Source organism: Urocampus carinirostris, chromosome 8, assembly GCF_059441175.1.
Source record: "Urocampus carinirostris isolate Australia breed hairy pipefish chromosome 8, RoL_Ucar_1.0, whole genome shotgun sequence".
NCBI classification, from domain to species: domain Eukaryota; kingdom Metazoa; phylum Chordata; class Actinopteri; order Syngnathiformes; family Syngnathidae; genus Urocampus; species Urocampus carinirostris.
Window position 1 is genome coordinate 21,163,203 of NC_142356.1, and position 13,889 is coordinate 21,177,091.

The following is a 13,889-nucleotide window of genomic DNA, read 5'->3' on the forward strand; positions in this document are numbered from 1 at the left end:
TTTATAAGTGCCGTATAGAAGTCTTTTGATGCAAACGTGGCCTCACCCCCTTGCAGATGGCGACTGCCTCTTTGGACATGGATTTCGGGTACGAGACATGATGCTCCATGATCGACTGGAACAATTCGTCTTCATCCTCCCCGTCAAAAGGTGGCTGCGGTGTCCAAGCGTTGACATAAGTGAGAATTCTATTGTATGCAGTTTGATAAAACACAAAGGAGCAAACACAATACGAACCTGCCCTGCAAGCATTTCATATAGCAGCACACCGAAGGCCCACCAGTCTACAGACTTGCCATAAGGTTGGTAGGCTATGATCTGGTATACAAAAACAAAGCGGTGAGTCTCATTTAAAGCAGGTTTATGAAAAAAAGGAAGAAAAAAAAACAGACCTCAGGGGCTATGTAATCAGGCGTTCCGCAAAACGTCTTGGTGGTCACGCCGTCCGACATGTTTTCTTTGCACATGCCGAAATCTGCGATCTTTATGTGACCTTCAGAATCGAGCATCACGTTGTCCAGCTTCAGGTCCCTACGGAAACACTTGCAGGTGATAAGTAAATACTACGGTTCTAGGAGGACTGTGAAGGAGCACACCGTTGTTTGTTTGCAAACACTCACCGATACACAATGCCTTTGGAGTGCAGGAAGAACAGGCCTGTGGCAATCTCGGCTGCATAAAACCTGAAATCCGTATACATGTTTAGCCACAATGTTTTGAGATCACTGTGTACGCAGTCTGTGACGCATGTTTACTGTCAGACAGGGTGTATTAAATGATCCTCTGCAAAACACTCACCCCCCCAAAAAAAACATGAAAAAACAAACCTACAGATATTTTTTTTTCTCTGATCATAAAAATGTAATTCACAAAAATGTATGAAGAAAAATATTGCAAAGGCCAAAGATACAAATGGATTTTTTTTTGAAAATTTCAAGCAAAGGCTGGACCATCATGCGTACAGTTGCATATCGTTTTATTTAAATCAGAGATTGGCATCAGCTCTTTTCGCGTGTCACAACCTAGGCTTCGATGTGAAATTAGTGTTTGAGTATGTGCTTACACTGCATGAGGCTCCTTAAATTTCCCGACTTGTTGGATTTGATACATTAGATCCCCTCCATTTATATACTCCATCACAAAATACAATCGATCCTGGAGTTAGAAAAAGATTTGTTATCCACGATCAACAACTGTGCCCTTACGACTGACTTTGTGTCCTACCATAGTTTGAAAACAGGAATGCAGTTGAGTAAGGAAGGGCGGCTTTCCGGACAGAGCGAGGACCCGCTTCTCAACCATGGTGCACTCCACGTCATCATCCTGGATCACTACGTCTTTCTTCAGGATTTTCACAGCATACAGCTCTTCAGTACCTTTCCTCTCTGCTAGCATCACCTGCAGCAAGATTGTGAGGAAATGAGGAAATTCTTTCCTTCGGCTTTCCGGACATCATCGCCGAGTACCTTGCCGAAGCTGCCCTTTCCCAGAACCATAATGAAGTTGAAGTCTGAGAGTTTAATACGGTCCTGGTTGCCGTTGCTGTCGTACTTGCTGACGGACGATGAAGAAGATGAGTCGGAGGGCTTGCCTGGACCCACTTTTGCCCTCTGTGAAAGAAATCGAATTTTAGTATGTTGGGTCCTCATTAACGCCATGACAGGACTGCATTAACTGAAATTAGGTAGCAAGACTAGTTTTGTTTATTCAATATGTGGGAATAACTAACGGTGCAACTAGACAAATGCAAAGACCCAAGCTAGTGGACATGAAGAGGAAGTAGAACATGATGTCAAGCTGCAAAACAAAAAATGTATTTGTGATTCATCACATTTTTCTCCTGAAAGAAACGTCAAGTTATTCATTTGTCAAGATAGTTTTCTTGAAAAAAAAATTGCCCCCTGATTTTTATCAACCGTTTTTGTCTTCGGTGGATGAACCAGTAGTTATAATCATACAAGTAAAAATGGGGGGGAGTTACACCCTCCATTGTTAAATCCTCCATTGTTAAATCTGGAGGCACACGGTTTGTCAAAAGTATTTAAAAATGAATTCACAGGTTTTTTTTTTGTTTTTTTTTATAGCTTAAACTTTGATGTTGCCTTATTTGATAGTGGTCACTGTGGCTCAGGAGGTAATCATTTTGACGTAATTTGGATTTGACAAAATTTATCATGTGACTACTTTCTCATGTTGTTTTTCTAGAAAAATAATAAAAATACAGACGCTCCCCTACTTACGAACACTCGACTTTCAACACAGTTGATATGAATTTTTTGGGGGATGTCGAAAAATACTTGGACATTGTGGAAGTTAGTTTTGTATTGTGTACACCTTTTTCCGAGTACAGGACAGTACTGGTTCTTTCCACTACTACCAGCGTGTGGCGCTGTAAGGGCTCACCCAGCATCCACCCAGAAGAGGAAATTCGGCTTCCTCTTCCTAATTCGTGTGTAAACATAGTATACTCCAGCGCGCTAAGAACTTTTGACATTTTTATTGTTTGATATCTTGTGCATCCATTCAATATGGTTGGTGTAAAGTGTAAAGAGGAGGCGAGTCATTTCATTTAAAATGAAAGTGGAATAAGGAAGCTTGATGCGGTTGAGAAAATGGTTGGATCGCTTTTTTCGGCCACTTTCTACCACAGAGGAAGAAGTCACCTAACTCTTGAAGCTCATCTTCCAAAAGTAAATTAAACTTCACTTTATTTATTATTATAGAGCATATTAGTCCATTAAAATTTGATTTTTCTTAGTGCAAAATAATACACGTTACTTACACAAGCCTTAAACATACTTATATGAACCTTAAACATATATTTCACTCAAAATATAGCACTGAAGCAAACAAACAAGTTTAACTTATAAACGATTGTCCGGAACGTATCTCGTTCGCAAGTAGGGCAGCGTTTGTAATACTTCTGTTTCAATGTATATCTAATTCTATAATAATGACTACAAAAATAAAGGTTTCTACTCTATGGAGGAAAAATTATAATCTGCTGCCACCTACTGATATGAATGAATGCTACAATTACTTGGCTGTTCATTGGAAGAAAGCAAGGGGCCTGAACAATGGCACGCTATTTTGCAAAGATAAAATTGGTCAATTTCCTGCACACTAGTTGAGAAATACTGTTTTAATATACGTACATTATTGTCAGCAATAATTAGCAAAAAATTGAAATGCTACAACTTTTTAATATTTCAATTATAAATATTTAATGCAATAATACAATTATTTTCCACCAAAAGACCAAAACTCCTCATGAAATTCTTAACTCACTTCAAACTTTTGTCGAAGCTCCTCATTGCCATCTTCGCCGTCAGGCTGGACGGGTACATTAAAATACTCTCCTTCCTCCTGGGACAGAAGCTTAAACCTTGCGCCAAAGTCAAATACTTCTCAGTAGAGCTCTGATGGAATTTGGCAACATTGTCTCATTCTGACATCTTACCATCCATCAATCCCTTGTTTTTGTAGCTCCGAAATCCCGAAGGACAGAGAACCCATGAAGTCGTTCCTGCTGGTCAGATCCCAATCCCAAATTTCTACAGACAGACGCCGGTCCTTGTCGCTTTCTTTCAGGTTACTTAGGGAGGCGAAGACACGGAATACGTGGTGAGGAACATACAAAATTCTTTACAAAGTAGACAAAAAAATTCTCACAAAGTGAAGGTCTCGTTCCATGTGGGGTTTAGGCAGCATTTCATGGTCTTGGTCTTCTGCTTGCTCTCGCTCTTGGGGTCAGGGATCAATTTGAGCTTGACGTAAGGGTCCGAAAGGCCATTGGGATCCATTGGGACCAAGTTCTTGGCCTCTTTGACTGTGAGAGAAAGATTCGGAGACACAGGAAGTAGTTAACTCATTCAGTACTAAAGACATATTCAAAATGTTATGGGTCCTAAGTGCAATTTCATTTGGAGCAATCTAAGAAAATACTGTACACAATAAAATGAGATGTGATCCCTGATGAGGTCGAAAGGATTGGGCAGGGCATTATCGCTATATTACTGTTAAGGAGTGTAATTGACCCTCTGTTTTTTTCCTCTTCTGAGCATTATTTTTCCAAGGCAAAAGCCTGGAACACAGTGAAAACGGGTCTGCGACCCAATTTTAAGTCGGAACCCACCAATTGATAAGACCTGGTTTATAACAACTTAAGAAAATGTTTTCTTGTATAAAATAATTGTTTAAAAAAAAGTGTGTTATTTTATTGAAAAAACTAACAACGGTCATATTTAAAAAAATAAATGAACTTAAAACAAAGTTTACATGTTTATAGGACATTATGTATTATTTGACCACTATATAACTCGCTGTATTGAGCAGTGCAAGTAAAAATGAAGGAAGAATAAAAACTATGGTGCCTTAAAGTTACCAAACCACATCGCTTTTTGTCTCATATTTGAAGGTTTTTGGTTTGATGGGCACCTGTAGCAGTGAGATAGTGGACAATTAAGTAAGCTCACCCTAGAAGAAGTTAGAAGTTAGGTATAATAAATGCAAATTTGTAAACCTACGAGTATTTTAAAAAATGCATGTTTATATAATAGTTCAGGTTTTTTGCTTATTTCTTAAATGAAAATTTTTTTAATGAATGTTTTTGCCACTAAATAATACAGTGTCCTCCTAATACTCCCAAAAAATCGTGTGCATTGTTTGAACCAACTTATAATAAATGGTTAAAATAATTGTTTGAAGAAATTTTCATTTTAATCCCCCACACAATCTCTCTTACACCCCCAAGATATTGGGTCGGATTAAAAAATATCCCCCAACCCCGAAAAGGTTATTCTTAATAAAAAGCACCAGAAAATTAGTTTTTAAATTGCAGAATAAATAAATAAGAACATGTTTTTAACAACCCTCCATTCCCCAAAAATGTTTTCGGGTTGTACTTGTAATAGCCTTAATATAATTTCCTGATTACATTCAACAAGCCCCAGGTCCTTTTGTATATGTTCACATTTTTTCCAAGTGTGTGACCAAATGAGTTCAAAGTGCAACATTCTACACGACATTATTTGAGACGGTCACTATAAATAGTAGAATGTAGAACCCGAAGTGCTCGCATCTATAACCGCAGAGGCACTACTCTGCCTTCCCTAAATATCCCTGGCTGCATCCAACATCACTTAACGACAGTTTAGCTTGCGCTAAATAATCAATGCGGCGCTGTCTGCGAGAGACAAAGATGGCACATGGACAAAAGTCTGACAGGCCATGTGGGCCAATCGTTACAAACATTGATCAGCTAATGGCCTTTCCAATTTTGGAGTCTACCGAATAAAGGCTTTCTCTTTTTAAGCAGAGTAAGTTTTTTTTCTGCCTGTCAGTCTTTCTAGCCACCTAATTATTGTCAACTCACTGGTGACGGTCAGCGTGTCTTCTGTGATCTGAGCAGAGATTTGGATGCGACCTCTCCTCTCGGTGTGATCCGTTCCGCACAGGCTTGGGACATTGGCCACGCAGCGCTTGTGGATGTTCATCATGCAGTCTAAGAGGCAATAAACACACAACACACTTAGCACACATGTATCCAGGGGATCACAATTAGAGACCTTAAAATTGAATATTTCTGGAAAAAGCCATATTCACTGCTTAACGGTTTAAGGACATTTTGTTGTGTCTATGTGATACTACAACTGTTTTTCACAAAATGGATAAGGCATTTCAACAACAAAAAACTGTATTTTACAAAAAATGCAGTGATTAGAATTTTCAAGAATATTGTATCTTTAAAAAACTACGAACTTGTTCAAGTCAACCAAGAAGGCTGGTTGTCCACAAAAGAGAAATGCAAGAGAGGACAGGTCTCTGCGAAAATGTCAATGCATAATCATTTCCATACTGCAGCTGGAATTGCTCGCCAGTTCAGTGTTATAGTAATATGGTAAGGATTTGTCTCACTGTTTATGAGCATTTGGACTGAAAGCCCACACAGCAGTGACCTAACATCTCATTAACAGAAAAAAAAGTAAGACTGAGCTTATCTGAGGAGCATGTTGTGTGGACAGAGGAGAACTGGTCTAGAATTCATTTCTGTGATAAAAGCAAATTTAATTTATTTGGGTCTGATGGGAAGCATTATGTTGGGCAACACAATGGAGAAAGACTAAACCCAATGTGTGTAAAAAAGTCAGTGAAAGGCGAAGGAGGAAGTGTCATGGTTTGGGGCATGTTTTCTGCAGCAAGAGTTGGGCAAAGTGAATACAAATGTGTATCAGAACCAACTTTAAAACATGGGTTCCTTACTTGCGTTCATCACCCAATCAGCCTGCAGTCTTTACGCAGCAAAAGTGGAAGACAATTTCCTCAAAGGTTAAAACATTGAATTAATAGCCCGGCCTGCCCGGAGCCCTGATCTCAACCCAATAAAGAACCATAAAAATTCCTTGGTGACACAGTTATGGTTAAGAAACCCAATACACTCATCAAACTGTGGAGGAGGCTGGAAGAAGAACGAACCAAAAATTACACCAGAGCAGTGTAAGAGACAAATGCTATCCTGTGGCTGCAGATGTCCCGAAGACACTCAAAGAAGAATCCTGTACATCTCTCACTAATTGCTGACTGTTGTAGCTTTCAGAATTTATTTTGCCATGTCAAAGTCATTGTTGTTTTCTAATTTTGATCAGCATGTCCTCTAGTTTTGATCAGTGTGTTTCTGAAAAATATTTGTGAAATGTCTCCTCATTTTGAGTAAAAAATGTTGTAGTGCCATGTTTTTATAATTTTGATCTTCATTGCACAGTATGACCATATGGTAGGACTTTATATTAACACCAACAATGTAACATGGTGCACAAAATGAATTTAAAAACATGTATTTTTCGACTAGATTATAAAAGCCTTTCTTACTCTACAGTGAACTTTTAACTCATTTGAACGTGAACCCTTGCTATACTTAGCAACTTTACATTTCAAGCACCTCAGAATCTCTGAAAATTATACCAAAAAAAAAATGGCATTTGAAAATGTTTACGGCAACAACTAATAAAATATCAAATACAAGAACAACTTTAACTTATTATACAAACACATTAACACTAAGAAACACATGAAACAAATTAAAACATTTATAAATCTACAAAAAAATGAGAAAAATGGAAAACAATTTTAACCTTCCTATACTCAACAAATTAAAAGTCAACAACCCCAGAATCCCTGGAAAAAAAAATGTATATTGATGAATGAACTGAAGATAAAAAGAGTCTCGAAGGTAACCGGCTCTTGATTGGCTGGGAGCTGGCTCCTGTCATTCACTTCCAAGACCTGGTTTCTGGAGCCAGTTTGTTGTGTCGTCATCCACCAATGACAACAGCACTGGCGCTGTTGAATATGGGGCTTACAGTTTTCACGACGTGGTTCTTATTCATTTTTTCTTTTGGCGCATTCTTGAAAACTGTATTGGTAATCGCTATCTAACAGATCTGAAAATATGTGGCGTAAACGACTTAGAGGAGAGAAAAAAAAACGTGCAGCTGAAAACGGCGCCGAGCGTGCGGGGGCACGCTTCCATTGGCATTCTGCAGCCAAAGATATTGACGCCGAATTTCCGCGGGGTTGGCTGCAGGTGAAGGCGGGGCTTCCAGGATCTATATACAGAGACCCCTCGCTACTTTGCGCTTTGGTTATTGCTGGTTCACTCCTTCACAGATTTATAATTTAGTCATCTTATTGTCATTGTGATAGGCCTGTGTATGCTGTGAGTCAAACACTGGGTGGGCGTTCAACTCATTGTCTCAAAACCAAAACAAGCTGGGAAGCATAGCGCCAGCTTTAAGCGGCTCGTTAATAATAAATTCATCAATTAAATTGGACTCTGAGGAAAGTCAGAAGAGTGCAAATAAATGGCTATACACCATTGGGTGCTCCATAGATTGTTTTCAGGTTTGGGAATAGACTGAGGCGGCCTCGGGAGAGAAAACAATAGCGAGACTACAGCTAAGCTAATAACCCTCACAAGCTGCGGAGCCTTTATTACAGCAATGGCAGATCAATTAACCATGAAATAAATGACCTGGAGCTACGACTCGTGGGAAACCGCTTCATTCGGGACTCTTATTTTAACGCAGAGACTTGGCTCGAATTGAGGACACCCAATGCTAGTGCGCATCTTGCCAGCCATTCTCTATATTACTTTTGTACACTGATAGGAGAACCCCTCTAATTTTGTATAATGACAATAAAACCATCCATTCCTCATTATTATGTGCTGTGCATTATCATGTGTAGATTTATAGTTGTTATCTTGTTACAGTTGTAAACTTGAAGTCAGTAATGACGTCATCTCGAGATAAGTTTAACACTTTGGGGGCTTTTAGGAAGGTGCGATGCTACTTGCAATGCTATATACTTCCGACGTTTGACCTAAACCTGTACAGTATTTGATGACGAGTTAACTCAAATGCCTCTTAAAGTTTTGCGAGGTCAATGGCCAATGTCAACTTGAAAGAACATTTAAGCATGACCTCCAGCCAAGTCAAAAGCTTTAACTCAGTCAGATTAAATCTGCTTTCAGACAAGTTCCACTTTATTGTTTGCTTCCAACTCACCTGTACAGTATGAGTTCATTTTATACACCTTAAAGAGACACTGTAATATTTGACCACTTCATGGCGCTGTAAGGGCAGCACGGCGGAGCAGTGGTTAGCGCGTATGCGGCACAGTTCTGAGGTCGTGAGATCAAACCTCCTGTGTGTAGTTTGCATGTTCTCCTCGTGCTTGCGTGGGTTTCTTCCCACTTTCCAAAAACATGCATGTCAAATTAATTGGCCGGTCCAAATTGTCCCTAGGTGTGAATGAGCGAGCGAGTTGTCTGTCATTGTGTGCCCTGCAACCAGTTCTGGGTGTTCCCTGCCCACTGCCCGAAGATGGCTGGGATGGGCTCCAACAGTGAACATACATAGTTTAATGAGCTTCCATTTATGGGTTTCGTTAGCGACCTACTGCCAAAACGGAGTATGTTGGTGTAACACCCTGACTACCTAACTAAGCAAAAGTCCTTTTTTGAATTATTCTGGGGCAATAATTTTTTTAACTTATATTTTCATTGTTTTTGATGGAACATTTCCAATTTATCAAAAGGGTAAACATAGTTTTTTATGTAAACTGTTGTCAAACTAAAAACAAGTGTTGTCCTGGATCAAATTAAGTCAAGTCATATTTATTTGTAAAGCCCTTATCGCAAAAAGTCTCAAAAGGCTGCACAGAGCACAATAACAACATAGTTTTTAAGCTCCAAAGATTTCACAAGAAATAAACAGTGAAGATAAAGAGAGATACATATCAATAAAGATAAATACTGATAAAGAGAATACCTCTTTTTTAATTGAAGTCCAAAAAATCTTCTCAAAATTATTCAACTTTATCGAAATGGACCTGCATACCGGTAAACAATGACAACATAGCTCATATGGGACTTGAATGTGTATATTTTACTGAATGGAATTCCACACTTGAGCTCGTGTTGCTATGCAGGTGTGATATTACATGGTGTCCACTAGATGTCAGAGCATTCTGACATTGAAGCAATGATAGCATGTTTTGTCCCTCAAGTGACATTCTACACTAATGTACATTACAAGTACCCCATTTGGCTAATTGCTAAGAAGCACTTTATAAATGGACAAAGAGGTCCTGAAACATGACAAGGGACTGCATGCTCCCAGGATAGAGGTGGGCAAACTGCGGACCTCGGGCCACATGAAACCTGTCAGGCTTTTTGAATCGGCAAACCAGTAATTGGTAGTAAAACAAAATACGATTATATTTCTCAGGAAGAATTCATTCAGCATTTAATTAGCTTGCTACATTTCTCTCTACTCACATTTTTTTCTATAATCATATATTTAATTTATAAACATATTTACGGAATTTAATGCTAGAAAATAAAACCCTCTTAGCAACTCCATAGCACTTTGTCCTTCTTAATGCATATCATTAAATTTAGTGCTTAAAAACATGGACCTAATATATTAGTTTGCTTTAATTCTCGGACTTTCAAAACCACTTTATTGTAAATAATCTATAAACAAATACAAAATGAAATTCAACATGTACATGTAAATATCTGCATCTAAATATATTCATAGATGCAAATAAGAAGAATTGGATAAGTCTACATAAAGTAGATCTGAATCTGAATCTGAATCTGAATTATCTTTTTTGTTTGTGGCCTTTTGTGCAGCCCTTGGAGACTCCTTGTGATTAATGGCTACACAAAAAAACATGACTTGATTATTTGGGCATAGCACATAAAAACAACAAGCACTAAATAACAAGAGGAAACAACCAAATATTTGCACAATATTAGCTCTATTATTGTCCCTAGGTGTGACTGAGCGAGTGAGTTGTCTGTCCCCGTGTGCCCTGCGATTGGCTGGCAACCAGTTCAGGGTGTCCCCTGCCCACTCCCCGATGATTGCTGGGATGGGCTCCAGCACCCCCGCGACCCTACTGAGGATAAGCGGTGCAGCTGATGAGATGAGATGAGATGAATACAATAGTATATGAAATGAAATGAAATGATCTGCATTTATACAGCGCTTTTCAAGTCTATGACTTCCCAAAGCGCTTTACAATGTGCTTCACATTTCCCAATAGCGGCCTTGCAGCCATGTAAGGCGCTAACCTGGTTATTGGGGGTATTAGGGGTTCAGTGTCCTACCCAAGGACACTTCGACATGTAACACGGATGAGCCGGGATTCGAACTGGGATCCCTTGATCCCAAGACGAGCGCTCTACCTCCTGAGCTACTGCCGCCCCAAACTAATATAAATATAAAATAAAATATAAAACTAAATGAAAACTACTCCGGGGCAGCACGGCGGCGCAGTGGTTAGCGCGTGTGCGGCACAGTTCTAAGGTCTTGGGAACCTCCTGTGTGGGTTGAAATCCAGCTACCGGACTTACTGTGCGGAGTTTGTATGTTCTCCCCGTGCTTGCGTGGGTTTCCTCCGGGCACTCCGGTTTCCTCCCACATTCCAAAGACATGCATTTCAGGTGGATTGGCCGGTCCCAAATTGTCCCTAGGTGTGAATGAGAGAGCAAGTTGTCTGTCCCTGTGTGCCCTGCGACTGGCTGGCAACCAGTTCAGGGTGTCCCCTGCCCACTGCCTGATGATTGCTGGGATGGGCTCCAGCACCCCCGCTACCCTACTGAGGATAAGCGGTGCAGCTTATGAGATGAGATGAGAAAACTACTCCACCCATCGAAACTATCTAAAATAAATACATTGCTTTATGAATCCCGATGTGTGCGTGTGTGTTTGTATGTGACATAGGCTCAGAAACAGCTAAACAGATTTCTGTGAAAATTTACATAGTTGTAATTCGCGCTTCCGTGAGTATATTTAGCAAGGTTCTGTTTCAAGGAACCCCAAATACAGTAAATACCAACAAATCGATAAACATTTACTTTTGTGGGCACACGAACGTCATCTGGCGGCCAAATTGGGTACTGCAGCTTCTGGCCACCGACCACTCTAAGCAACGGAAACCGATCTTCTGGCAGAACAAACACCTTGATTGATGCAATTGTTTCCTATGCACACGTTTCAACAAACCACGGCCTGCGACACCAGGCCGTTCTACTTGAAATACATAAACATGTGCCCACTGAGAGTAGGCAGAAGCTTACTTATGTTTTGTCAATGTATCAGATCTGAGACTATTGGCAGTTACAAAAAAAAAATCAAGTCAATTTTTTTTCCCTTTCCGGCCTGCCCCCTCTGCCAAGTATTTTAACCAGGTGCGAACCATAACTGAAAATGTTTGCCAACCCCTGTCCTAAGAGGCACAATAATCAAAAAAAATTCTTACCATAATAAAACAATCAGTAATACGCCGTATCAAAATGTCTTCCTCCTTGGAGAGTTTTAGCACATGTTATCACGTGACGGGCAGAAGGTTTTGTTCACGTTTCCCAAATATTAAACAGAAGTCTCAAAATTTTGCTGAGCTAACAAAGAATCAAAACAATCTCTAAATATAATCCTGGCACTTTATCGTTGGCAGGCATTTTATGTAGCCTGTGCGGCTAAAACAATCAAAGTAGACTCTACAAACCTATGAAATGAGAAGAACTCAAACTTTGTGGCTAACCACACACAGCGAGAAATTATGTGCAGTTGTACGTACGGTCACATTTCATCCCCTGGTGTATAAGGCCGTAGAGGAGGGAGCCACAGTGGTCACAGAAGGTCGGACTGGAGTAGGTGTGCACCTTAAATTTGTGTTTACTGCGAGGATCCTGCGGAGACACAGAACAGAAGCACTTTCAAACGGGTTGCCTTGGCCGGATGCGTGACTCGAGCACTTGAGCTATCGGCCCATTAACTCGAGGCGGCCAGGCGGCACGTTTTCCCTTTTAACTGTGCGTCTAAATGTGATTTGGAGTCAACAAGTTGACAGGAAATAGGCAGGGCGGTTTGTGCACCGGGTCTAGAGCAAGGGCTGGCGCGGCTAATTGCATAAATAATCTTTAATTTGATCTCTCACTCAGGTCACTAATGTGAAGTTGTGAACATTTCATTTGAAGGCATCAATTCAGATTTGAATCTTGACGTCCATGGAGAATCTTTTAACCATCTGCAAATGTTGTTGTCTGTTTTAGACATGTTATTTCTAATACAGAAGCAATAACACGGAATAAGGAAAATATAGAAAAACTAATTACAGGCATCACCATATATTTGAAGTTTTAAAATAAATATTGGATGTAGTTCCAAAGAATTAGATTTTCATGATTCAAGGTTAAATAAGCGAAGTAGTACTTTAAATGACCTGCTATCATTTTAGGCATTCTTATTTTACTATATTTTCTATAGAGGAAAATATTACAAGAAGAAAAATAGTCGAGAAATTCAAGCGGTATCAACCATCAGTTGCATGGCTGACACCTATTAAAAATTTTAATGAGAAAAAAAGCAAACATTTTGGACAGTTGGCGGATAATTTCAGTGTAAATGATGGTGTCAAAAGGTTGCAAGAGGTCCAAAAAAACTTTCATTCAGGGAAAAAAAACAATTAATTTTTAAACTAAGCAAAAATACATCAACTATCATACCAATGTTTACTTTTTAATGAAAAAATATAGGTCTAGAAATTTGAATTCCTCTTCCACAGTCGAATTTGCAACTTAGGACCCTGCCGTGTTTGTCCGCCATCCTGCCGCCATGCTATGTCGTATATCACTGGCCCTCGCTCGCACCCGACAATGCAGTGCCATCTAGTGGACGAGTACACATTGGGGCTTTAAATGCTACAAAAAACAATAAAAAAGAAAAATAATAAAACACATCACAAAGAATAATGGGATATAAAAGAGACAAAATATACAAGGTCCAAGATGTAAATGTAAGCATAAAATTAATTAATTATTTACCTATACAATTCATTAAATAGTAAGAATAATTTTAACGTAAATAAAAAAATACTAAATGCAGACTAAAGCAAAGTTTTGGTGACTTAAAAAAATCAAAATGTATGTCAAACAATCAGTTTACACTCTTCAAAATTGTAGAATCTACTAGAACTTTAGCTTTTTTAAGCAAATTGCTAACTATAGCTAACAAATAAATTCAAATTACTAGCGAGATACGTAACGAAAATATATTTTCCATGGATGCCCTTATTTAGGAAGTAATACATTTTAACTTAAACTCCCATAAGGACATTTGCAGACAAATTCACCGATAGTTCTACGAATTACATGATTTATGGAGCTGGCTAGCTCGCAAGCTAGCTGGTGCCTCTGGTCACGGAAGGAAAACTGCCAGAACGACAACAAAATAATAGGGGCCATTTTATCGTTTTAATTCTGGGTAACCCCTTAAATCTGAAACTCCGGAAATACATTTAAAACACTAAACAGAAGG

At 39.2% G+C, this 13,889-nt stretch overlaps 1 protein-coding gene across 5 annotated transcripts in view; it reads right to left on the reverse strand.

Annotated features, from left to right (window-relative positions):
* Positions 1 to 13,889, reverse strand: part of LOC148361217 (protein kinase C beta type) — a 55,603-nt gene that overhangs the window by 15,658 nt on the left and 26,056 nt on the right. For all 5 annotated transcript variants that reach the window (XM_088341955.1, XM_088341958.1, XM_088341957.1 and 2 more), the window contains 12 exons: positions 12,151 to 12,262; positions 5,375 to 5,503; positions 3,673 to 3,829; positions 3,461 to 3,595; positions 3,289 to 3,385; positions 1,467 to 1,610; positions 1,225 to 1,398; positions 1,064 to 1,155; positions 621 to 683; positions 393 to 531; positions 238 to 318; positions 47 to 154 (listed from right to left, as the gene is read on the reverse strand). In XM_088341955.1, coding sequence (XP_088198081.1) covers positions 47 to 154; positions 238 to 318; positions 393 to 531; positions 621 to 683; positions 1,064 to 1,155; positions 1,225 to 1,398; positions 1,467 to 1,610; positions 3,289 to 3,385; positions 3,461 to 3,595; positions 3,673 to 3,829; positions 5,375 to 5,503; positions 12,151 to 12,262 — 1,431 coding nt within the window. The remainder of the gene's footprint in view (positions 1 to 46; positions 155 to 237; positions 319 to 392; positions 532 to 620; positions 684 to 1,063; positions 1,156 to 1,224; positions 1,399 to 1,466; positions 1,611 to 3,288; positions 3,386 to 3,460; positions 3,596 to 3,672; positions 3,830 to 5,374; positions 5,504 to 12,150; positions 12,263 to 13,889) is intronic.